The 27,793-nt window shown below is 43.6% G+C and overlaps 1 protein-coding gene across 1 annotated transcript in view; it reads left to right on the top strand.

Annotated features, from left to right (window-relative positions):
* Positions 1-1,433: 1,433 nt before the first annotated feature.
* LOC146209239 (uncharacterized) overlaps positions 1,434-27,793 on the top strand; it is a 38,045-nt gene continuing 11,685 nt past the window's right edge. The window contains exons 1-4 of the mRNA XM_084597865.1: positions 1,434-1,456; positions 2,106-2,151; positions 19,697-19,878; positions 24,710-24,926. Of these exons, the coding sequence (XP_084453991.1) occupies positions 2,106-2,151; positions 19,697-19,878; positions 24,710-24,926 (445 nt within the window). The 5' untranslated portion in view covers positions 1,434-1,456. The remainder of the gene's footprint in view (positions 1,457-2,105; positions 2,152-19,696; positions 19,879-24,709; positions 24,927-27,793) is intronic.

Here is a 27,793-nt window from a genome sequence, read left to right as displayed (position 1 = left end):
ATCAATTAGACAGTCTAGATCTTAGTATTTAGCGTCATGCATTAGCTTTTCTTTCGGAGCATTTTGTCACATTTCAACCACGTTTTTTCAATTTTCTACATTTCTTTTCTTCATCAATTGATAAATGAGAGTGACGTCGTCAAATTGTCATTTCATATCACGCACCGATCAATCATCAATCACTAGAAGCACAAGTTACCATGGTGCGATTTTTTTCTGCGCATTCCCCTATTATTTCTGTCAGCTGTGCCAGTTTCTACTACTACTACTACGCCGATTGCTTTTCGACCGAACGAGCTGTATAACCTACCGCTAAACCCATAAAATCAGAGTTATTTGTCCCTTGTGTTGTTGGTATAGCATTCAGGAACGTAAAAGGGGAATTTTCCTAGTGCACACGGCGCGCAGGTACTCACGGTGGCTGGAGCAGCAGGATGACTACGTGATACCAACGTGCAGGGCGGCAGCGGAGGGTCTTGAAACTGACCAGTGGCATCGGGCGATTGTGCCCGTTACTTGGTGATGCGAGTTGCAGCGGAGTAGCTTTGGCCAACAGCTGTGAGAGAAACTACTCGAAAATGCTCATCCGTATGTGTAGAGCTAGGTTTCATTTCGAGACAGGAACGTACCGAATACCTTATCACGAAAAATACATTAGCCAGGCCTAACGTTGTCCTAACAGAAACATGCGAGCAAAAAGTTATAGTTTTTGACGAGTCTAGCTTCAGACATAGAATTAACACGAGCAATGGAAGAACTCGTTGAGAGAACCATGTATGACAGCAACTCACTACATTTCCAACCTGCGGCACAAACAGGAATATGAATACTTAGTTCACCGCCTAGGCCAGCAATTCAGTCACATAATATACTCAGAATTCATAAGACAGTTTATAGTAGAACGTTGAGTTGGCCGATTTGGTATTGGTTCATGTTGAAAAACAAACAGTGCATAAAAAAACACGAAGAAACAGACACAGGATTAGCGCTTGGTCGGTGCCTGTCTTTCTAAGTAATGATGACGAATACAAAACTGACCATTGCATACAATTTGGCGTAGAAGCCATCTCCGCACTCTACGTGTTTCATCTCGAACACGAACACATGATAACGTCTTTCACTGTGGCGTGAAATAGGACCAGCACCGTCGAAGAAGCATTATCATATACTTAAGCTACGTGTACATCAAAAACGAATGCCGACAGCGGATCCTGCGACATAACAACTGAAGAAGAGATGGAGCTCTTCTTTTGCACGTTGCCTCGTGAGTCAGAGATAAATTTTACCCGATATGGACAACCGGAAAGGCAACGAGGTCGATTTCTTTTCCGACTTACAAAGCCGTATAGACGCTTTCATGCAGGCGGGTGAACCTCCGTGATGACGATAAAAGGAAATGTCTCAGTAGCGTCTGCTGTCAGTCTGTACCCTTTCGCACAACTTGTCTGAAACTCTGGTAAGGCTTTTCCGACTCCTGGCTGCTGTGAACACTTGCAGATTTCTTCTGAAAAAGAAAGGATCAAAGCTGGCAATTTATATATTAATATGTGTGACCGCTTTTAGAACTGTTTGTGTGTGTAGCAAAGAACGTATTACCTGTGGTCATTATTTATCTTTATGATAAAATTAGCAACAAGCAGTTAATTGTCCAGAAGGACATTTGCTGCATTTAAAACTGTCTCGATCACATTTCCTACGTAAGCAAATTTAACAAAGCATTTATTATACAGCAATGCGGACACATAAAGTATTGATGCGCGTTTTTAAGAAACGTAATATTCCTCAAATGTGGAGTAAAGATAGACAACATTTTTGCTACCACAAAATCACAAATTTGCGGGACATCTGCATCACAATTATATTGTGAGACGACTTCTTTTACCCCTAAAAGCTAATACTGAACGGGGGAGAAGTGTGTAATTAGCACTGTGGCCCTACTGAACATAAGTTCAGTAGGGGGCAGCCAAACTTAAATAGCCTTGTGTAGTATAGGATTTTCGTTGCCCGGTATATTGAAAATGCAGCCTCGCGGAGCGGGCTCATAGCAGCCTGTTTTGAGCACCGCCTGATATGACGCTGACGGAAATGTGTTATCTTGTTTTCAGATGGCGAAAATGTTCCTTCTAGTGTGGGCTTTGCTCCTGCTTGCCGGTGAGCTCCGCTCTTTTTGCGCATGTTCACCACCAGAGGCGACGATTAGGAGACTATGGCGACCGCTTTATTGAATTACTGCACATAGCATAAAACAATTCCTGAAGCTGTTTGAATATCTGTGTGGCAGCAAAAAAAATTATTGCTGGTGAGAAAATTTACTCTACAATATATATTGTAATGAATCCAACTCGTGAATTAAAAAGCCTGGTCGACGCATTAGGAAACAACATACGACGGCTTAGCTTAGTGTCCGGCATCCGGTGCCGAGATGCTGGCGTTTTCAAGTAGGTTGACACAAAAGAAATTTCTCTCAGGCGCTAATCTATCTCATGATATCCTATTCTAATTCAAACTGGTCTTAACAATATAATGGACTTTACTGACAGCGTCTTGAAATTTTGTTTTGTTATATACAGCGTTTATTTTTATTCAGTTCGTATTCTTAATCGCCAGCTAAATATTGTGATAAGGTATTTTAAGTAATTTGAATATTTGGTGAGCCACTATCCCTCTGGATTTTCCTACATCTATCACATAAGAGAGGAGGGCCTCCACCAGCTGAGCGTAAACCTCTACTTGCAAACGATGACAGGTGGTGCTTAGGAGAATACCTATCTAACTACATATCGATGCCGTCACCGAAAAGTATCCGCAAGTCAGTGGTGCTAGGTGTAAGCTGAAAGCCTTAATGTGGATGGAATTGCCTGTGAACATTTTTAAGCTAGTAGCACAAAGGCCCATTTTTTTATTACTATACGTCGGCGTTCCGGACGAGAAATCGTCATTATGCCCCTGTCGGATGGTTGTTAGTACGCAAGGTGTTCGGGTGCTGATTTTGAACTGGGTTTGCGACGTCACATCACAAGCAGCCAGCTCATATTACAACTTTGAGATAGGAATCGTTACATCCCGACCTTTGTGTCCAAAATCGCAAGCCTAGCAACCGCGGGAAATCTCGCGCGGCTTGGTTAATTCAATTCGGCTTTATATATGCGTGGGTTGGCATTACACTTACTGTGTCATCTTACGACATTAAAAAATATGAGTATGGGTGGCCTAATGCAGGAAGGAATTGAATGTTTGAGGTTCCAGGCATGCGCAAATTTCACATTAAAACAAAATCGCCAGAGGGTTCGCAGAAGACGTAGCTGTCATATCCTTCAGATGATCGCACTCCTAATGGTGTCGCTATTAAATTCGGCATTGGCGCACGCAGCCTACGCGCAAAATCTGTTCGTGAAGACTACATCTGTGTTTCGGCTTTGTAGAGAGGGTGCGCCAGCGTGAGTGAGAAAGAAAATAAGGGAAATTACTAAACCGTGTCAAGGCTAGGAATCGAACCAACCCTTTCAATTCTCCATCCGAGCGAACTAGCCAGTACTCTGCGCTACTTTTTTTCTTTATTGCATGTGAGACTTTTCGTGGACAGCTCATGCCTAAAATCATCTGGATGCATAATACAAGCCCGCTAAGAACTAGGAATTCCCCACGAGAACAAATATCACATTTCATGAAGGCACGCACAAGCATCGAGATGCGGTAGCCAACTGATAGGTTTCTCTTTCAGGGCAGCATACACACCCCGCACCAGAACGCACAGCTACCGAATAAAGACTTCGATGATAGTGCTGGTCCAGTATGATGGCCCATTATTATTCTCTTGCATAAACTAAATAGCCTCATCAACGTAAACAAATCAAAAGGCGCATCACAGTTCTTCAAAACGGGCTAAAACAAATACTGTACGGCGTGATTTTGACGCGCTTCTTTAGCGTACACTGCAATACGTCGCAGGAAGACGTAGCATAGGTCAGTGGTATCTGGCGTGTTACAAAGGCGACACTTGACAACGATCTCATAGTTATCCTAGTCTAGGGTAAGGACGCCAGGCGTTTAGAGAGAAAGGACAACTGCTGAGCTGTGGACCATCGGCTGAGCGCTCGCAGCGTGCTCGGGTACCATGCATTCGTCGCGCATGGCTCAGAGCGAATAAAAAAAATAAAATGGGAGTAAAAGTACGAAAATAAAAACTTGAGTTTTTAAAAGAGAAATAATATTTATAGAAGAAATAAAAGCAAATTAAATAAATACAAAGAAAACAGGAATATAAAAAATGAACTGTGATAAATATTATTGTAAAATAAGATTACTCTTAAAATAAATGTTTTACACGTTATAAAAGCAGCGAAATGTAGGAAGAGGTCGGAAAGGGACTATGCAGGGAACTCGTAATGGTTTCGCATGTCCGTATATAAGAAAACTTAACGGCACCGCTGCAACTTCGTATGTTTTTTTTTTTTATTTACAAATGCCACGATATCTTTAAGGGACTTCACTTCGTCCATAGAATTTCCCCTTTATTTTACACAGGCCAAACTCGGTTTGTCCTCAGCATCACTTTAAGTCTTCGCAGGCGATGTTCTGTTGCAGTAAAACTTGCTCTGTACGATGAGCATTCGGCTTATTACATAGGAATTTATTCCGCTTTTTTGTGTCCAAGTAAAAAACAAACTATGCTACGCATGCGTTATATCAAACGTTGACTAATAATTGTATAGTTTGTGTGACGTACTATGCCTTTATAACAAACACATAATTGACAAGCCTTCGTTTCGTCTTTCCAGCTGTTTTTCAGTGCAGTTTGAAGTGATATTCAGGCGTAAAAGAACACTGCATAACAAGAGGGCAAGAGATTTTGAGATCACTGCGGCACTCGAATTTGGGGAATGCGTAAGCAATCTAATTACTATATGGTTTCCACAGCAAAAGTTTTTGTTGCCGATTCAGTGCATCCATTCCTTTATTATAACTCGTTTTGTTCGAATAGCATTCCGTTGACAAACTTCTGATTGCAAACACACCCGACGTCTCTTTGCCTTAATTGGCGGTAGAATTGACTAATTACTGTGCATGCGGCGTATTTTTTTCCCAAAGAAATTTTTCTATCTTCCCTCTAATGCAATCACTCGTTTTCTTATAACTTTTTCTGTTCGTACATAACTCTTCCGCTGTTGGCACGACGTATCGGACGTATTATTGACCTAATTGATTCTAATTATAAATAATACATCTGCATGCACTAAAGTATTTCCCAAGGAAGATTTTGTCCTCGTTTATCTGGTTCAAAGTTTTCGTGTCTTATTACCCGTTTTGTTAGAACGTAGTCCTGCCCACAATCTTCTTAAAATATATCCACTGAATGCTTACGCATTATTAAATCAGCACCGCAGTATCAGAATAGTCTGGGAGAGCAGGATTTGAAAAGACAGTCGGTCATTGCCGATAAGGTTTAACTTTGCGCAGAATACAAGTCGTAGGGAGCCTTGCAATGATTTTATAAACAGATATCTATATTTGCGATGAAATTATAAATGCACGCCAATACGTTCAACAGGTCAAGGGAAGTATATAAGTGAGAGAGGGTGCGCAATATTTCCAAGATGTTCTGTTTTGCATTAGAGAAGCCCAATAAGCGTCGGGTCACATTGACCGTGCTAATTAGGTACATGCTGGTGCGAATGCTCAGTTTGCTGCTTCATAACCATATTCCTAAAGTACATATACGCAGTGCAGTTCTTTTGACTCAGTGTAATAGGGCTGTTTTAAAGATTTCAAGGTGTTTGAGCTCGTGGAATGTAATCTTGTATTTATTTAATGTAATAATTTATTTATTTCTGAATAAGCTTTGAATTTTGAAATCTAGTTGAAGCCAGAGACATCCAAAAACGAAAGAACTTTCAATAATATTTTTGTACATGCTAGACCATCTGTGTTAGGTTGTTATTGTGCACACTAATTTTTACTGTCCCCAGCACCAAGCTTAGGCTTTTCAGCATCGCCCCAGTTATAGCATTTTGTAACCCTGTGAGCAAGTTTGCGATTCTGAAGGCAGAATACAATTTTTTAATACCTTTCTTTTTTCGGCTGGACACTGCACAAATATACATTGCTTCTTGCAAAGCCGTTCCCACGCACGTGTTAGAACCAGATTGAAGAAATTAATAGTGCACGACAATGCAGGACACATAGGTATGTAAAATGGCATGAGCATGTTCCAGAAGAAGCTAATATGAGTACTTATGGCTTTTGTTTGGTTACCTTGACGCTGTGCTGCCTGTTGCATCGAAAGATGTTCAGATGACGGTGCAGAGATGCAGCTGCTTATTCCAGGCGATCGTGGCGTTTATTGAAGCAAGGCCGGAATGGTCACTGGCCTACGTGAATTGATGTTGTCGTTGCTTTTCTACCTAAGAAGTACAATGCAACTTGTTAATGCAGATAATATACCCACATGAAACCTCTAGAGAACATCAGGTAAAAAACGTAGTGCACAATAAAATACAAATATAGAAGTTGCATTTCAAACATGAAAGAGAAAGGTGTGAAAAACAGTTGGGGATGCTACTAGAAATATCTTATGCAAAATACATTTTCACTCTAAACATCCAGCAATGCGTGAAATGGTCAAGGAAAAGAAGAAAGAAAAAGAAATACTATATGGAGCATGCGTCAAAGGACCGTAATTTTGGGAAATAATATATAGCTCTGGACTCCATTTCTAATTGACATTTGTTTCACAAATTTTGAAAATCATGAAGAGTAACATCAATGATATGCCAATATTTATAGTCGAATTTCTTTCCACTGCGTTCGCACTTCATAGAATTCTATGATTACTCACGCACAGGACCAGATATGGTAGTTTCTGCAGGTCTCATTGAAATTTCAATGCAGTGTTCGCAAAATGAATTTGGCAGCACTGGGTATCTGGTCACTGCGAGGTTTCACTGATATTTTTATCATTAGCTGTTACTGATACTGTTTTGTTATACCAATCATTACCCTGTTTCAAAAGGCCTGTTTGATATAAACAAATTTCTCCACTCCTCAAGTCTTGACCCCCTTGTTAATGCTCTGTGGAGGAGCATGTTAGATTCTCAGGGGGTGGTTGTTCAAAACAGATAATAATAATGCAACATGTGTCAATTCAGCAACAGGATTTTACCCTAAATCTTTTAATACTGCGATGCTTTGCGACTCATGTGTTAAGGCTGACTGTCACAATTATTATAGCCTTTCCTGATGAGGTTTTCTCTTAAGAGAACTTATTTAGAAAATTATCTTGCTCAAATTTACTGCTATATATTTCAAATCGTTTTCCTCATATACAGGAATCAGCGGGCCTGCCCATATAGATCTGTGCAAGTACCACCACAGTTGTGCTATTGGAAGAGGAAGAGTTTTTAGTCAACATGAAAACTTCATTCAGATGATACAACATTTTCTCTCCTGGCGATGAAATTGTGCAATCTATTTCAGTATTAAACAGACGTCTATGGCTGCCCCAGTAATCTACCTGGCGACAAACTGAATTATTGTGATTTATTGAAACAGGAAACCATTTTTGGCTCTCCACTGGACCCTAGTCAACATTTCGATGTGGTACCCGCCATTTTTAGAGACACCAGAAAAATTAAAACATATCATCGGCGCTCCATCATGAAGCAATGGGTAATCAGAAAAGGTCCAGCAGAGACAAGTTATAGGCCAAAAACTGATAACGAGCTATCATCGCACGAATTATACTTCATGAAGAATAAAGCCACAGTCGTCGCTACGCTTCTGTAGTCGCGTCATAAATAATTAGGCAATGGCTAGCTCTGGTTAAGCCTGGATATACAAGCGAAAACCTTCAGTTATTCTTCGTTTGACGTCATGTTTATGCTTCGTAGCTTAGCTGATATTGTACACATTGTTTATCTATAGGCGTAGACTTGGTTACTCAATGGAAAATGTTTACGAGTTTAGCTTTGGCTTTATCATTTTGTCGCTGTTGTTCAGCCAACTCCCAAGCGAGTACTTTTGAATTGAACAAATTTAGTTTCTCAGCTTTTCTGCGTAGTCTAGCAGCAGTCGAACACTCCTTCTCTTCCATGTCGAGCGCGCATGCCTATTCTCTGGCAAGCGCATTATATAGATTGCTTGCGCATGCGTAGTAGCGCACAGGGCATCTGTGGTAAACACGAGGCTGCAACGAAAGGTCAAACGGTGGGCGAGTAGGCGAAGCGCGCAGCTATAGCGACAGCGAGCAGTAGCACGCGGCTGCGCCGAAAGGTCAGTCGACGGAGTCGGCGGCCGCGACAGCTGCGGCAGCGGCGAGGAGCGACAACATGCACGGCGCGTGGCGTCATTTGATTTTGCGCATGCGCATATCTCACCATTTCGGCTCACGCGAAGCTCTGCTCTGACCATCGTAGTGAAGCTTTTCGCTTCAAAACAGATGGAAGAGTGGCCGAGATTGTTTCACTTCGGAAAAACAGTTTTCAGTGAGGTCGTATCACACCCAAGGTTTTCGCAAGCACAATACATTCAAGAACCGCGACCACATCGATGACGAGTACTTTACATGAAAAATGGCAAGCGCTAATTGTCACTACGAGCTAACGAAGAATAGCAACAAGATGGATGGCTCGGAGGTATTTGCTTCATTCTAAAAGCAAAGCGTGTGTAACTTGCCTTTCAAGCTTTATATTTCCACGAAGGTTACAAATTTTTATTTATTGGTTTCAGCAAACAGCGGCATGCTACTTACAAGTGTGATTGCTGGTTGTGCGACTTTAAATTGAGCGCTGCCGAATGCAACGAGCATCCTTAGATCGACGAGAGACGACTACGCTTGCTGTTATTGCCACCAGTGAATTTATTTCTTTTTTTGGGCGCAAGTCAGTGCAATAGAGAGTTCAGTTCAACGCCAGTTTCTTTGCTGGTTTCGTCCTTGTGAGCATCAAGTGACAATATATTTTGCACGCTCTGCCACTGCTTTAATTACAAATCAGTCCACGACAGTAATTACTTTCACTAAACAAGCAATCATGCAGCTCTGATGCGTCGTCCTGTTGCACCTGCTAGTCCGTCGAAAGTTGTGAATACAGTTGTAGCATTGAGCAATCCGCAGTTCTTCAACGTGACCCGCTGTCTCCAGCCTCGAGTGCCAACAAGCCGATTGATACAGACACGACAAGCTGCGTGCCACTGTACAGCATCTCTGGCGTCCTCAACGCGATGTGGGCATAAGCAGTGAAACGCGCGGTGGCGGATCACAGTACAAGATCGCTGATCGCGCTATGCTGTAGCTCTCTATTGGCCAACCTTGTGAGCAGGCAGCTCGCATGAGGTACACAGCCTTACATGCTTTTAATCAGACCAGGAGGGCCGTTGGAGGCACGCACGTAGCAGCGCAATCAAACGCAATTTTACAGCGTACTTATATCTGTAAAAACAATTTATACTTCAGATTCCAATCCCGCATTTTGAGGGTGAGGATAAGAGAATGAGGAGGCGTCTACTAACTCATAGGATCGATGTTTTCTTGCTCCAAATCCACTTTGGTTGTTGTAAAGACATGTTTCGTTTCTGCCTTTCAGCCAGTAGAGCGATGAGGAGAGGCTTTGTGCGAAGAGAAATGTTGAAGTCTTTGACATCTGCTAGAAGCACGCTAAGCATCTCAAGCTTGTCTGTGATGACCAGACGCATGTTAAAGTTCACCGCCACGCTCCTTAGTTCGACTGGTAGGGGGGATACAGTTGCCCCCTCTAGACCGTGCATTGCATTTACTTGGTGCTTAACTCGTTCCTCCTTGTAATCCCATTCTTTCTTATTTCGTACCGCCAACCATGTGTGGTCTTCAGCGACACAGTGCGCTTTCCTTTTTCATAATCTTTGCCGTGTATTCTGGCACGTGCATTTTTGTACAGCGGCGCCACACTCAGCGCCCCAGTGAGGGCATTCTTTGTTATAGGCTCCTGTTTTGTGCGTATCCATTACAGCAAGGTTAAAAGTATTAATCTGAGAAAAATAGTCCATCGCAAGGAACTTCATGGATTACTCGGCTAACCGAACGTGGCAGTGAAGAAAAAAGAAGTATTTCATAACAATTATTTAACACAAGCGAAAGCATTGGCATATTTCCCTAGATTGTTTAATCTTGCGTTGTGATGCAGGTTGAGATGAAAATTGCGTACGTCTGTCCCTGTGAGATAGGGCGGAAAGGGGAGGGGCACTGACGCATTCAGACTGTTTCATTTCTGTGGATTAGCACTAAGCGCCTCGATAGCAAAAAAAGCCGTCTAACCGGTTAAGAAACCTCAGAAAAGAAATAGCCCAATGTAATGCGCTTCATAAGTATGACCTAGGTCCCAAATCGCGGAGCAGTGCACGCACCTATCCCGCCTGCTATCACATCGAACCAGTGCGCTATCGTCACCTTTTAGTATTACTGTGTTCGGTTCCCACCATCGGCACGTTGTTTTTTCTTCTACTTTGTGTTTAATTATCTTTCCTCTAAATAGATTACATTACTAACTTCTGTGATTATCCAAGTAAACGTTAAAAAAAAAAGACAAAGTACCATCCCCAACGCTTTCCTTCGCCTCGCCGACTGTTGGCTTCTTTCCTTCAAGTATTATAACGAGCACCCTCATTTCCCCTAATTGATCTGCTTGTGGCTTGTTGACGACACATTCATTGAAATCACAAACACACTTGGGAAATCACGAACACACTTCAAAACACTAAAACACACAGAGCGGAGCAGGGTGACCTATACCACGTCATAGCACAGCTAAAGATATTGTCACGCCACTGACGACGAGGAAGAATTGTGGTGGTCTGGGAGAATTGTGCTGGTCCTCAAGAGCAGACGAAGAAGAACGAACTACGACTAAACTGCGGTCACGAATTACCCTCGAGCAACGCGACCGAGGAAGTAGAAAAGTAGAAAAGTATTAGGGCACCGCTACGAGCAGAAGGCGTGAATCGGCTAAGTATTGGGCGGCTAGTCCTCTTTTTTCTGTTTTCCCCTGCGCATTTGCGCTTTTCACCGTGTTGATAACGCTCGCAGAGAGATTGTAACTGTAAAGTGATGTCTACGCAGTCTCCCGGCCAGGGGCGCTCCCCTGGTCGGCTTTCATTACTCCTCACGATCTACCTCTGGAAACGTTCCAACGATCTGGCGTTCCAAACATTCCTGTGGCGCTGGTGCCCAAGGATGGCGGATTTATTAAAATGAATAACCCTGGGACTGTTCGAGCTGCTCTCCAGGCAGCCTCTACCCTGTATGACTCGATCACAGAAGTGAGGCAGTTTGGGCGTGGCGGGATACTGTGCCGATCTCCAGACCTCAATTGCGTGAAGGATCTGCTTAAATGCAATTCATTTGGATCACTTCAGGTGAGCAGCTTTATCCCTACTCATCTTGCATGCACAAAGGGATTATTCCGAGGAGTAGACTCTTCTTTAACTCCAGCTGAGACCCTCGACCATCTTTCGGCGGCTGGTGTGGTAGCGGTGTACCGTTGCAGCCGGGAGGTTAATAATACGCGGGTACCAACAGAGTCGGTGATTGCCACATTTGCGGGAACTTCATGCCCGTCAGAGATAAAAGCATGGCTATTGATCTTCCGTGTGGATCCTCTTGATTCTAAGCCACTGCAATGCACTAATTGCTGGCGATATGGTCACAGTGCTCGTGGTTGTAAGTCCTCCGTGCGGTGTTCCAAATGTGGCGATGGTCATCATTCGTCATCATGTTCACAACAACACGACAAATGCTGCCTTTGCGGTGGAGCCCACGCTGCAAACTCCTTGGAGTGTCCATCTCGAAAACAGGAGCTGCAAATTCTAGAGGTAATAGATAGAAAACGCTGTTCGCGTCGTGACGCTGTAATAGAAGTTAAGGACCGATTACACGTTTATGCAGGTGTGTCAGCCCGATCAGGTGTGCCTCTGGATGCATCAATCTCAAAGGCGATAATGACTGCAGTGGAAGCATCAATGAATAAAATGGTCGACCGAATAGTTGCTACTGTCACAGAGTGTTTTTCTTACGTTCTGGCAGTTCAGCTAACGCAAGCCCTGCAATCAGGAACAGCCCCTTTCATAGCAAATATGCCCTCTGAAAGCTCTCAACTGCTTGAAAGCACTACTGTTGCTTCGCCTAACAGGGCTGCTCTCCCAGATGACGATGAAAACATTAATGACGCAGAGATGGTGGAATCAGATGTGAGAATTCTAAAATGGTGTGGGTCTCCCATGTCCAATCATTCTTCTCCGCGGTCCCAACCAAAATCAAAGAAACATCAGCATACATTAAAGCCAAAGGATAATATTTTGGGGCAGGCAGTTGCGGCTGCCAAGATTTCACAATCATAGGGGCACTAAGAATTATCCAGTGGAACTGTCGTTCAATTCTAACAGCTTCAACAGATTTAGTTTACATTTCTTCTCAATATAATCCACACATAATTATTTTGCAAGAAACTTGGCTAACAGCCGAAAAGCATTTCTATTTACAAAATTATCTTTCATTCCGACAAGATCGCCAATCAAAAGGAGGAGGTTTAATTATATTTGTCTGTACAAAATTCTGTCACAGGGCTAAGATTTCTTTCCAGTTATCTTCTATAGATTGTGAGTTATTGGCCCTAGACTTTGAAATTCCAGGGCACTGTCCGTTTTCCTTAGTGAATGCTTATTTCCCTAGCGGTGTACAAGATACAAAACCTCTAGATCTGCTATTAGTTAATTGTCGAAACTCAGTTCTTCTGGCTGGTGATTGTAATTCGCATCATGTGTCATGGGGCTACAAGACAGATAGTTGTGGCAAGCGTCTTTGGGATTGGATAACAAATAATAGTATTTCCTGTAGAAATTCGGGTTCGGCCACATTTATAAGAAAACACAGTCAATCTGTGTTAGATTTAACTTTTACCTCTCCCAGTCTCTTCGTTAATAATTGGTCGACAGTTGATTGTGGCACCTCTAGTGACCACATACCGATTGCGTTTGAAGTAAATCACCCTGTAACTCCAGCGACTTCTCAGTTGAAGTCATTTATCAACTACAATAACTTTCAGTCAACGTTACGCTCTAATCTTGAGTCATTGACTAACACGGATGAAGAAGAAAAATCAAAACGCTTATGCTCGGTGATTGAGGATTGCCGTAAGAAGTCTGAGATCTTGGTACGGAGCTCAAAGGGGAATACTTCAGCTGTTTGGTGGAATGCTGATTGTTCCCAAGAGTACAGACGTAGAAAGTCGGCATGGAAAAAGCTTCTCCACAACCAGTGCCCGAAAAACTGGCAGGATTGCAAGTTCATTGCAGCTACTTTTAAACGTACAGTTGCAAAAGCGAAGGACGAGTATGATGCTAAGCATTTTGATTACATCTCTAAATCTGGCAATCGAACTGCTCTTTTTGGTTATTTACGCTCGCGGAAAAAGATTCCGCAAGCACAAAATCTACATTCCTTTATTTTGACTCCACATGAAACAATAGACACAATTGAAACAATTGCCAAAGGACTGGAGAAGCGTTTCTCGTCTGCACTTCCTTCGGGCTCGATACCTGTAATGCCGATGGAACCAGTTAATTATGATCCCCAAATTTCCGTTTCTGAGCTTTCTCCTATAGTTATGAGATTGCCAGCCGCTGCTCCCGGTCCTGATAAAGTAACTTCAAAAATGTTAAAAATTCTTTTTGACGAGTCACCTCAGACGTTATTAGAGCTAGTAAATTATTCCATCAAACATGCTTGGATACACCCAGAATGGAAACTTGCCAAAATAATTCCTTTACTTAAGAATAAAGGCGGTGCCTTGTTCATTTATAATATTAGACCAATTGCATTAACATCAAACATTGTAAAATTAATTGAAAGAGTCATACTTATACGTGTTTCGGAATTCATGAATAAAGAAAATATCCTCAGCCCTTGCCAAATTGGTTTCCGTCAAAAGTGTTCCATCTGGAATGCGCATGCTGATCTCGAAAGTCGAGTTCTTTTAGCGCGGCGCCAAAAAATGTACGCTGCCTTGATAACGCTAGATATAGCCAAGGCCTATGATAGCGTTGAGCATAGCATTCTATTGCAAAAATTGAAATCTCTTCAGTTTCCACATTATTTAGTAGCCTGGATATCTGAATTCCTCCAAAACCGAGAGTTTTACTGTGCACTAAATGGCGTCCATTCTGGCAGATATAAGCAAGCCAGGGGAGTGCCGCAAGGAGCAGTCCTTTCCCCAGTCCTTTTCAACATACTACTCAGCTCAATACCAGTTAATTATGACGTTCGCACTTACGTATATGCGGATGATATTGCGTTTTTTGCAACTGCATCGGATATTCAATCCCTTTATCTCCACTTGCAAACGTACCTAAACTCTATTAAGAATTGGTTGTGTGGCTTGCGTCTCACATTAAATGTCAACAAAAGCGCAGTCCTCGTATTTAACATAAAAGATTCTGTAAGTCTGTCTATAATGTATCAGCAGCAAATAATACCACATGTTAAATCATTAAAGTATTTAGGGGTCACTTATGATGATAATCTTTCATGGCAGCCCCACATTAACCGTATTGCTACGAAAGGGGCTCGGGCCGTGGGCATGTTGCGCCGAATTAGTCGTCCCAGGTCTGGAATGCGGAGAGATGTCCTTTTAATGATTTATACTAAGTATGTGCGTCCAATTTTAGAGTTTGGTTCAGTCTTGTTTTCTGGATCAGCAACTTATAAAATTCGACCGCTTGTTCTGTTGGAGCGAGAAGCACTTCGGTTGTGTCTGGGACTTCCAAAATTTGTTGCCAACAATGTGGTCTACCTTGAAGCCCGGATTCCACCCTTGATATATAGATTACAAATTCTGACCGTTCAGACGTACTTAAGGATATATGAATCAGAGTTTCACCGATCTATGTCTATTTTTTGCTGTCAACCGACCTCCTTTTTCGGTGTCCATGGGTCTAAATTTCACACCCCGCAGGTTGTTATGGTCAAAAATTTGCTGGACCCTTTAAATGTTTCCCTTCCTAGTATTCTACCCATACAAACCATCGGTTCATCTATTAAAATTGTCTTTGACGACATATTCCCGAATAATGCTAAAAACTTATCATCCGTTATTCTAAACGGATTATTAGAAGACCATTTAAGAAGTCTTTCTGCTAGTTTAGTTGTAGCTACTGACGCATCTCAAAGTAATGAAAAGGCGGGTGTGGGTATATATTGTCCACATTTAGACTGGTCTTTTTCTGTCCGGCTTCCGGACTTCACCCCAATTTTTGAGGCAGAGTTTCTGGCGGTGGTACTCGCTTTACGAAAATTAGACTCCTCTTTTTCTAAAGTGGCAGTAATTTCCGACCCTCTATCCTTGTGTTCATCTCTCTCTTCGTCGGTGGATTCTGCAATAGTAAAAACCTTTGTCTCCCTGATCCCTAGACATTTGAAAATTGTACATATGGTATGGGTTCCAGGCCACAGCAATGTGACTTTAAATGAGTATGCTGACAATTTGGCAAAAGAGTCCCTTAATGGCCCCGTATTATCTATCCTTCCGGCGACCGCGTACATCACCGCAGCGAGGTTTCAAAGAAACGTCCTATTAAATATGAAAAATGGACATCTTTTAAGATCTGATGTCTACCTGCATTTAAATTATTCTTGGAATAGAAAATTATGTCATTCACGGCAACTAGAGATTTCACTAACAAGGCTGCGATGCCGTATCCCACCTTTAAATTTCTATCTTTACAGGTCTGGTTTGGCACTGTCTCCCGTCTGCGCATTTTGCGGTGAACAAGAAACATTAGATCAATTTTTATTGTTTTGCCGCCGCTTTTCTACGCTGAGAAAGCAGTTGATGGAAAGGCCATTGTAACAGCTTGGCCTTAGTTTAAGCAGCCCGACATTGTTATCATTTGGCGCCACAATCCTTGGGCACAGTCACAGGTCTGTGTTTACCGCCATGCAAAATTTTTTACTGGACTCAAATCGTTTGCCTTGCTAAATATTTAAACATCACTTTTTCTAAAATTGTAGTGTCAATCTCCCGTGAGTGTTACCACTTTTCATTTTATATTTCACTTATTTCCCGTTTTGTTTCCTTTGCTCTACCCCTCAAATCATTTTTTTTATGCAAGTATATTAAAAAAAAAATCTTTGCTACCCAATTCTTGGCCGATCCCCCTCTGTGGGTATGTGCCATAAGTTATTTGGACAACAACAACAACAACAAGAGGAAAAAAGCGTTGCTGCCTGGGGGCTAGTAGGCTTCACCTTATCCCTGATCCCATTTTAAGCCACGCAAAACTGTGTCCATAAAGCGTTCAAATGTGGCTGGCGCATTACACAGCCCAATGGCATAACATTAAACTCATAAAGGCCATCTGGCGTTTCGAAGGCCGTTTTTTTCTTATCCGCAGGGTCCATTGGAATTTGCCTGTAGCCAGATCTGAGATCAAGACAAGAAAAATAGGACGCACCAGAGAGGCAGTCGAGGGCATCGCCTATGCGAGGAAGAGGATAGACGTCCTTTTTCGTAACAGAATTTAGACGCCGATAATCGACGCAGAATCGCCACGAACCGTCTTTCTTGCGTACAAGAATAGCAGGGGCAGCCCAGGGGCTAGATGACTCCTGTGTCATCTTCTTCCGTAGCATGTCCTCAACTTGCTCATGAATGACTTTGCGCTCAGATGGGGACACGCGATATGGCTTTTGACGAATGAGACGAGCCGAACCAGTGTCGATGGTATGATGGGTCCGATGTGCAGGGCGAGAGGTCGGTCCATCTGTTTGAGAAAAGTGAAACATAGGCGAAAAAGGTAGAAGAATATCCACAAGAGTACGGCGTTGAGGTAGGCTGAGATCGGCGGTGATCATGCGGAAGATCGACGTTAATTCAGAAGGCAGAGGTACGGTGGCACTCGTTGCATCTGTCACCAAAGCAACGACGAGGGGCGCATCGGGTCCACAGGAGGCAAGCTTCTATCCCGTTGGTAAAACTGCGGGCTCGGACGATGGATTGATTGTCCATAACGAGGCACTACCGTGATGCACGGAGATCATACAGTGAGGGATAATAACATTTTTCTTCAGGCATGCTGAGTGAACTGGGTGCACCACGGCCTGAAATGAAACCTGGTCAAGAAGCGGAGCGGACACGGGGACGAACATGGCAAAGGTGGAACTACTGTGTCTTCGGTAATACTAAAAGCTGTTTCTTCATTACGGCCACTTTCAAAAAGAGACTGCAGATGCGAGCCGTCAAAATGAACCTCTTGACTTCGGCAGTCCACGGTAGAGCCACAAAACTTCAAGAAGTCCATTCCTAAAATGATGTCATGCGTAGAGTGTGGTAAGACTACGAATTCGGCCTGAAAATTTGCACCACCCACAGACACTTGCGCGCTACACACACCCAGTGGCCGCAACGCCTCTCCACTCACACCACAAAATGTTGAAGCACGGTCATATTGAAACATCACTTTGCGTCCCAACAAGCGCCTAAATTTATTACTTATCACAGACACAGTCGCAACCGTATCTACCAAAGCTGATGTACACACATTATCAATGAACACACGAATTTTGTTTTTGAGCATTGCAGTTGGAGGGATGTTGGCACACAGCACATTTCCAGCGGCCTCACCCCCATTAGTCGCGCTGGTTAGTTTTCCTGCTTAGGCGACATGGAGCGCCGCCGCGGTGATGGAGAACGACGCGCAAGGAAGGCGGGTGGAGGAGTAACACTTCTATCAGATGCAGGGGAGTGGTCGCGGAGATTCTCGTTATTGACTCTCGATTGACTCGGAGATTCTCGTTATCGTTATATATTGACAACCAAGCGCTTCAAGGAAACTCGCCACAAATCTATAGTAGACGTAGTCTAGGCGTCTAGTAAAGTTGCTATTGCCAGGCATGACCCTGAAAATGTGGGCCACCGATTATGTAACGGAAAAAAATTGAAACTTCTGCACCTGCGCGGGCTTCCTGTTCTGTGCGGCAGTCCTTTCAGTATGTAGCACTTGACCATTGGTAATTAAATTTATTTCCATTGTTGCATAATTTTCTTTATTTCTTTATAATATTTTTGACGTCATTGTTTCCGATAAAAATTCACTTTAAGCTTTGATGAGACGTTTCCGTACAGCTATGAAGTTTCCATTACCCCAATCAGTGGTACCCTTACGTGTTGCAGAGTTTTTAGCAACATGTTTCGATACTTGATTGCTCTTGGCCACGTCACGTTTGCTATCTTGTAGGCGTCCTGGGAACTACGCGGTTGCGTTGGTGTAAACGTGCAAACTGCGGACCCCGTTAGCTCGCGACGTGCATAATGTGCAACGCAATAGCATCTAGAATCGCATCACTGCCAGACCACCAATGCGGTCATACTTAAGACTATCGCACCTTGGACACAACTGCATGCCGAACAAAGTAATAAAAAATGCTTGCATCAGGGTTCCGTTAACAGAAAAAAATTGTATGTGAGACACACTATACCATCGCAGTTGCAAAATTGGTACTCACAAGTGTCGTAATGAAAAAAGTGCACAAAGGTCTCTTTAGTAACAGCTTTCTTTGTGCTGAGATCACAAGTTTGCAAAAAAACAGCAACAACAAAACGTATCGATTCTTGCAATGCATTAATCTGAGTGTAACAAACCTTAGAGTTGATATATCTTTTCAATATTCGCACTTCATGAGCTGCCTTTTCTGATACGAGCGCACAGTGCCCGGCCGATATAGGAAGTTTGAATTATGTTTTCATTTCAACCTACTGCAATAACATCAAAGGTAGCGCCGGCTTTAAGTGACCGTTTGCTCCAAAAAGCGCACTTGAAGTGTGAATGCACACTAAGGTAAAATGTGTAACATAGTGGATACAGTTTGACGTGCATCAAGTGTAGGATACATAATTATGAAATAAATGGCAAAGTGCTATGTTGTATCTTCTTGAAACAAAACAGACTGCATCTTGCTGTAATCCGTTAAAGGTACTTTGATTATATAAAGTACAAAACAACTGTAGTTTCAGAGTAGCGAACTGTGGGGAATCGTAAGCCAAAATATTTTGTTTTGAGATTCCTCGCAGTTTCTGAATTATATATGCCTTGCCAGAACACAAAATCCATCGAAATGTGTAGTTATGAGTAGCGGAAGAAGCGGTAATAGGAGTATAAATAGTAAATGGCAAAGCTGCAGTAGCTGCAGCTGGAGCAGTAGCAGAGGAAGCAGTTGAAGTAGCAGCACATCAGTTAAGCTGTAATTTTCGCAGCGTCAGGTTCGATGCAATCACTTCGTTTTCTGAATGTGGCAGGAGTCCAGGAGGTGGAGGAAACAAACGGCGCACAAGAAAGCGTGTTCGCCAATAACACGAACGCTGTTTCACCTACGAAGAAAAACAAACAAATACGACGCTGCGATGCCCATTACTTAAACTGTTGTTCTTATCTGGAGTAGGATATCCGGCGTAGAGCTGATCAGCTTCACTTACATTATAACAATAATTTCGTTTATATCTCTTTTCTGATGAATGGTATCGAATAGTCATTGCTGGTTCCTCATCCAGCAGGTATTGTGCCATTCACTCACCTTAGCATTCATAAAAAGAGGAAACCTTCATTACAAATTTCTTTAATATGTCTTTTTTTTCCAGACAACTGAGCCCTTTGGCAACTCTTTTTTTTTTTCATTGCGCAGCGTCCGCTTCGGCAAGCTCCTGGCGCAACGACTACGCCGTCGACTGGTTGTTGCGCAGAGTGGGCGTTGAAACGATTCGTCTCGAAGACTTCTCGTTCGACGTGGATTACGCGACTGGAATCTTCTCGGGATTTGTCGAGTTTCACCTTGAAAACGGCACCGTCAGCAACTTACGCCGAAGGGTGCCAACCCGCCAGATATTTGGCGGTCTCTATTTCCCATACTTATCCCATCATGTTATGCAGGTTCTATGCGGTTGTCAGCAGTTTCAACATTACTTATTTTCATAATTAGAATATTAACTGTAGAGTGTATTTACAGGAAATGTAGCGCCGGCGATATGGCCGAGCTTTTACGATTATGTTTCTGGAAGTTGGTATAGTGGGCAAGAGACATAGTCATGTACTCAATAGTATTCGGGCGACATTGCATGAAGATACTATGTTATATGAAAGAGTAGGCAAGAGTAATTTGAGATGATAGGGAGTGATCAGAATCAAGCTTCCAAGGCACTTTGAGCCGTAATTAGGCATACTGCACTTGGGGAACTCAGTCAGAAAGTGGGGCGTGATTCAACAGTTTAAGGACCATGCATAGATACATGTATGAGAAGTGGTACCTCACGCAGAATCGTAACTTATATTGTACACTGATGAGTATGGGGTAAATGAAAAGCTTAAGCTCCACATTTAAATGTATCAGGCCCCATTTTTTGGCTCCCGTTTGCAAGCCCCATTTGCGACTCCTCCTTGGTACACATGCCACATGCTACTCGCTTAACTGCTATTTTATTTGTGCCTTTGTTACCCCCTCCCCCCCACACACATACGCAGACACACATGTGTATATACTCATTAAGATGATGTCCCTAGTTTCCGCATTATCGAAATCCTACTTGATCTCAAGCCACTCTGTAACCATGCCGTACGAGCTAAAAAAACGGGACACATTTTCTGCCCCATCATTCTTCTTCTCTTTTTTTGGAAAGTGCCTCCTAAGGACGCCAGAAGATGTATTTAACATACGCCTCTAATACTGCTCTGTTAGCAAGGAGGGTGTACCAAATCCCTAAAGCATAAGGGTGTTTGGGAATTTCCTCGCCGCCTCAGACGTGTTACAAACTTTTCATTTGTCATTCAAACATATCATGCCATTCAAACAGGTATATTTTTCAAACGGTAAACTAGCTGCATGTTAAGTGGCTTCAGCGTGACTGCGATTTTCCGCAAGAGAATTGAAGAAATTGCTTGCCGATTAACTGCTAATCTTTCTTGACTCCATACAAGGACTCTCTCAAATAGTGTATGAATAAGTGGAGAGGCTAATCTCGCTATGAGCAAATACTTCCAGCGCGTCCATGATGTCTACAATGTTTGACCTTCATCGTCAACAGTTTCAAATGCCTTTTTCAGTATTATTGTGCTCCTCTGACCACTTTATAAGATGCATCAGAAGGTTTCAGAATATTAGCAGCTCTTTTTTGTATTTCGCAAAGAGAAGTGCAGCTCCATCTCTAACGTCCCCTACTCTATCTGGGTAACAGTCCTCGCTTGCACAAATGTTTGATGCTGGAAGAGAGTGAGCTGTAAAAACGCCGTTAGGAGTGAAATTTTGTTAACGTATAACGTATCCAACTCCGCCTCCAAAGGTACTGGAGGGCTGGATTATCATATTACATTGCTATTGCAAAGGTGAAGCCATGTCCGGTTAATTTATTACGTCACACAATCCAACTGCTAGTCAGTGCTCGGCCACGTAACCAGGCTACCACAGTCACGATTCTCGCTCACAACACCGAAGGAGATTTTTGTGAAGATTGGAGCATTTAATACTATCGCTTTAGCAGAGGCACCAATTACAAGGTTAAAGATTTAGTGGTAGATGTGCGCTAACGAGGGTCGGCAGGGAGAGCTCATGCGAAAGCCATTAACGCGTTCATGTCGTCGTTATCTTAAAAGGCGGTGCTCAAATGTTTGCCAATGTTGTGACAGCGTTAAAGAGCCCATGAAAAGCTAATTAATAGAAATATAAAACGCGCACTAGCAATGGGTATTCCATCAATCCTCTCTGCAATGAAAAAACGTTTAAGCTAGCTTCATTAGCACCCAACCTATAGGCGAACGAAAATGATGATCCTCCACTCCCCCTCAACTCAATGCACGGCGGCGCGTAAGCATGAAGAAAACAACTCGCGACGGTGCCCCACGATGAGCCCCCCCCCCCCCCCCCCCCCTTCACCTTACTTGGTAGCGTCCAATTAGCTGGCGTACCCAGCAGCCCCACTGACGTCAGTGGGGAGGCTAGCACGCGGCTGTGCGTTGCCCAAATCGGCTGCGAGTGGTCGCCAGGAGCCCTTTTTAAAATAGTTTTTTGCAAAGCATCGGCTCGACATAAAGCTTTCAAACCTGAGTGGAATGCTGATGAAGGGCACTTCTGTGAACTGCTTTTGTTATAATTTTACCCCAAACAGCATTTCAGCTACCGAGACAAGAACCGAGAAGAGGCAAGGCACTCATAAACGCAGACAAGTAATTTTACTACGCGAAAAAACACGCTGCAATATATAGACGATCTCTGCTACAATCTAAATATCCCAATTATCTGAAAAACTACCTGAGATGGCAACAAGAAACTTCGCGAGCAAAGAAGATAATCATGGCCTGTGCTGTTCAACTAAGTGAAGTTAGAAATAAGAATGCTATTTTCATCAAATCATCCGAAACAACAGGTCAATAATCAAATGGAGGAAGAATGGCAACAAGCGCTATAACAGGCTATTTGAGCAGGTCAAGCTGAAGTATAACAAACCGGGCAAACAAAATTAATACCATATCCAGATTTCTTCAGTGAAGAAAGCGACATATTACTGCACATAACAACGCATACAATGTTCGGAAAAACCTCGTCCGAAACAATAAAAACAGTTAAAGCAAATGAAAAGGGGCATCCCGTCGACCTAACATAGAAATGGGCAATAGGCTCAGGAAAGCCTCGTTTGAAACTATTACACATGGGAAAAGGGCACTACTCAGAAAGACCCCAAAACAAGAACAAAAACTACAGACAATAACAGGACAGGGAAGCTATGAAATTCCATAGCACAGTACCGAAAAAAAGGTCCGAACGATGCTCCATAGCAAACGAAAACCTAATGGAAAACCAAACAAGATACCAAAAAATGATGGAAATAAAACCAGAGCAAACGAACGAACCAATCCGCAGAAGACCATCCACGCGTCAGAACCTACATGTGATCTTCCAAAACGGAAAAGTCTTTGTGGGATATGAAAAGAAAAGGCTTGATAACGCAATGACTAATGGTACCGATGTAGTATTATTCGGTTATGAGGAACCCCCGTTTGTCATGCGAACGTGCCATAAACTGCCTCTTCAAAATAATGTGTGCAGTTCTGTTTGTTCCTTTTCTTGTATTCAGATTACTGCTCAGCCAAAGACTAGCATTTTGGGAAAGCTCTCTTCTGTGCTCTCTTGTGTTTTCCATAAAGCGCCTACCGGTTTATTCTAAGTTGACTGTACCGCAACTAATTGTTGGGCGGTACACCACACATGACATACATTCCTTATACTTCATTCCATGCTTGACGTCGCGAGAAGCCGTCTTAGTATGCTTCATGAACACGCACTTTTTTATAGCTTGCAAGCGGCAGAGAAGACACACTAACCAATCATTTCCTCTAGATTATCTTAACATTGTGCAACAACTTGTGTATGTAAGAAATCACATTGGACTTCTTAGACTTCACAGCTTCTTGAACTTTGTACCCTGGATTCATTTTCTGCAACAAGTTTTTGCATGTGCTCGAAATAACATGTAGGGCCTACCCAGCAGCTTGAAAACGCTGAAGCTGATACTGAAAAGTTTCTTCAAATTCGTGATCGCATGTCGTTTTCCGGGTGACGTGATGAACAAAGAAATGATGCCTCTATTCAGCTGGAGTGGGCACTGCTTTTCGGAAGCAAAGCTCTTTTCGAACTCCGTCAGAACTTCACGCGAAGATTGCCCCTAATAGGAAAAGCAAAGGACCTTTGTGATGAGAAGGAGACTACAGCCTTTCTCCACCCAGGAGCAAGTCTTTGGAGCAGTCAGCCAGCACAGCGAAGCAACAAGAGAAAGTTGCGTGGTGAATCTCGACTCGAGCGGCGTCACCACATGCCCTTCGGCTGTCCTTATCGTCGCTCCATGCGAAGGCGTCACGAATTAGCGTAAGATGGTAGAAAGGCTACTACTCATAACGCAAAAAAATCAGTGCCGGTATCTGCAAGGGCAGTCGTTTGGTAGTCATCAACAACGATCCTAAGACTGAATGAAATTTCAAATTTGAAATTGGAAAGTTTCTGCGCTTTAATACGGGAATCGAATATACCAGGCAATTTGGATGGTGACTAACAGACTCTACTCGACTACCCACGCGAGCTCGCTCGTCATGGATAAAGTGAGGCTTTATTTGTACTTACATCGAGTGAAATCGCATATAATTGCTGAACGTATCACTCTGATGTATGTGGCAGAGAATAGAAGCATAAATTAGGAATTAGTGAGAAAGTAGCAAAATAGATATACGCGAAATATTCTGCAAGAGGAACCGCAGAAGGGGTGATGACAGCTATCGTGTGATGCCCTCCAAGGTGCGGCTAAAATGTTCTCCCCCCCCCCCCAGTCCTTTTATGTCTAATACCTGAAGAGGAGTGTATTTTTCCAATAATTCACTGCATCTTTAGTCCGCCATGTATTTACCAACTGTGCAGTGGAGAGTTACTTCGCCTCTTTCTTTTCATTAATAAGCCCTGATTTGCACTTCATAGCACACCTTGAACAAATGAGCTGTGGCACACTTGCCATTATAGGGCGTTCCCTGGTCATATATATAAGTTTCACTAAACTCTCTTTATAAAATGTCGTCATGGTAGTCGTTGAGTACGTGATTTTCTGAACGAAACGTGTTGTGTAGGCTCTATTTACTGTTGGGGCTTGTACTCTGCTTCTCCGTGCAGGTGCGACGAATAGGCAGCTGCGACTTCATTGATGAAGGGCACCAGCACGCTCCCCACTTTCGCGTCTGTTGTTCCTTGAGCATGCGGGGCTTGATCGCGAAATACGACGTCGAGGTGATCATCGACGGCAAGTCCAAGACAGTTCCCGCTGAAGTACTCGTCGACAAAGGCTCCACACACTCTTGCATCGATCGGTTTCTTGGCAATTGCACTAAATGTAAGTTACATTTTCACATCATTAAAACTATAACTTGGATGGCGGTATCAACCCCGCGTCATCCTCAATAACGTCATCCTTGCCTTTTCTGTCTCTGTGCTCCTCTTTTATGCACTAACACTATATCCACTGTCGAAAAGCCGGTACATCCGGGGGGGAAGTTTATAGTTGGCAAGTGATGTGGCCCGGCTCTTAATGGTCGGCGGCTTGTGTGACATGATAAGGCCACATTACTTCTCAGATTTTACAGGGGCTACTACCTTGGGTAGTTCTTTTGCGAGGGGAATCGAATCCAGTACCCTTCGGTACTTAGTATGACAGTTTGTCTTATCCTCGGGCCACGTAGGCATGCTAGCACGGCTTGTTAAAAATTGGGATTTTAGATCAATATGGGTTAAACTTCAATCATGTCTTAGGGTATGACGGTATGCTGATGAGTATGTATAACAGATTATCCAGAACGACTAGACTTGCTATAAGACTCTACAAGCTTTTCACGTTACAAAGGGGGGGGGGGGGAGAGAACGTTTGCTGTTTTCTTCATTTCATGTGGGCCTTTTTGTGCCCTTCTTTTCTCTCTACCAAACGATAAACAAGCATAAACCAGAGAAAAACGTGCTGGCGCACGTTGTTAGCATTCATCTTCTCTGTTTCGTCCTGGATCCATTACTTTACCTACAGTAATTTGGCGTGTACATCATTTTCGAGATGTCCATGTCTACACCATGCTTGTTATCGTAAAATGGGGGGTAAATAAAGCTGCCCCATTGAAATAAAATCCTCGTAATCAAGAAGATAACAGAGTGCAGACTAACGTACTGGAGTAGAAAAAACCAATACATTCGAGAAATATTTCAGCGCGTTATCCGCTCTCCTTTTTAAAGCGGCAGCAGTAAAAGCGCCATTCACCGTAAATCGGGTGTCGGGCGCCGACCATCGGCATTAGCATTGTGAGCGCAACATCATGGCCATGGGGATGCCAGGTAGCAGCTGAAAGCTGAAATGACCACGAACTGACTGGGAGTAGAGTTGCCAGACATTACGTTTCGCAGGAGTTGCCAACTAGGCCTCTACGTTTATACGAGAGGATGGGATTAGAATCATATGGAAAGGTGATATATTATGGCGTCGAAAAAGAGCTTCTGTGATCGTCGGGAGGTCATCGGACTCGCTGGTCGTGCGGTGCGTCCATTGGGAATTTCGGAAGAAAGCTGCGTCGATCGTCGAAAGCCTACCAGGACATTCGGATTCACATTAACCCTAGGAAACAAGGTACAATCATTAACTAAGCCAGATTACTTTGTTGAAGCCGGGCTTTATATATAGGGAGGTAAACGACGCTATCGGATCACAACCTCAAAGGATGGAGCAAGTGGCCCGCCAACTTCACCATAATCTTAGAAAACGTGTAATTCTAGCGCTAAAATTGTTGTGGAATTCCATACCTTAACTTCATATGCGGCCAGTGCAGCAGGACGTAAGTTAATAACTTCTGGCTAAAAATTTAGTGATGTATATAATGATGGAAGCAATAAACGAAATCGGTGGCGCATAATTAGGAGCAATCCAGGAGGTAAAGAATATTACCGCATTGTTAATTGCATCTGACTCCGCCATGTGGTCGAGCCCGGGAGACTGGCCAGCCTGGTAAGTAGTTGTCGAAATTTGCGTAAGTTGGTAGCAAGGCCACGACACATAACGCAAAAATCAGCGCTGATATCTACATAGGCAGTCGTGTGGTGGTCATAACTGGCGATCGGTATCTCAGCGGAGACGTGCTCACAGTCGACTAAGTGCGCCGTATGGCAGATCGTCGGACTGACGGATTGTTCGGTGCGTCGAATTGCGGCGTCGAAAAAGAGCTTCTGTGATCGTCTGGAGGTCATCGGACTCGCTGATCGTTCGGTGCGTCCATTGGGAGTGTCGGAGGAAAGCTGCGTCGATCGTCGAAAGGTGTTCGGAGCGGACGGTCAAATGTCGGTCCGTTTGATCGTTGGTAGCAGTGCTCATCAACGGCGGCCGTAAATTCGATGTTCCCGTGCTCAGTTTTCTCGCCGCGGGCTTGGGGATTGCCTGAAGGAAGAACGGCGGCTGGAGGAGAACTTCCCTGGGGATGGTGACCTGGAATGGCGTCGCTGAAGGGACACAGTTGGGACGTTGTCACTGGTCGATGTCTCGAGAGGAGGAGAAAGAACATTTATTTCCGCCGAATATATGGTGCGGCAGCCACCTCCGGGTCCGCACGCAGGCGTCCGGGGAGACAGTCTGTCGCATCGCGGCCAGAGGACACCCGGCCCCGTCTAGGAGCAGAGTTCTTCAGCATCGGCCGCCAAGCGGACGGCGAATCGCTGAGTTTTTTCGTCGGAGCTTCTTAGCGTGGTCTCCCATTCATCGCTAGTTGTAATCGCGTTGCGCCCTGGGGCACGAACGCATCTCCATATTATGTGATCTAATGTTGCCACGTGGCCACAAAATTTACAAATTTCGGTTTCTGCACCGTCCCTCTTCCGCCCTCTGGCACCCGTTCAGCTCCTTCACAGGGGCGAAAAGAAATTTCGAGCTTGGAGTCTTCTCCAGTCGTATGATTCCTTTCTACTCAGGGATCTGTCCTGTGGCGGATATATCCTCCGGTCTTTCTTCATCGGTTACATCCCTAAATGTACCAATACATTCTTTGCCTTTAGACGTTGTTGTGAAGGCGTCCGCAGCACCCCGAGGAAGCGAGGAGCGGGCGAGCATGTGGACAGCCTCGTTGCCGGCGAGACTGGCGTGTGCTGGGATCCAGATTATGGTCACGCTTTCGGCGAGAGACGACTCGTTCAAAATTTCTGCAGCACGATTGCTGACTCTGCCCTTGCTAAAATTCC

The sequence above is a fragment of the Amblyomma maculatum genome, chromosome 1 (genome assembly GCF_055883805.1).
Source record: "Amblyomma maculatum isolate TAMU_Amacu chromosome 1, ASM5588380v1, whole genome shotgun sequence".
In the NCBI taxonomy this organism is placed as follows: domain Eukaryota; kingdom Metazoa; phylum Arthropoda; class Arachnida; order Ixodida; family Ixodidae; genus Amblyomma; species Amblyomma maculatum.
The sequence above is the reverse complement of the archived record's forward strand: the minus strand, read 5'-3'. Positions and strand labels throughout refer to the sequence as shown.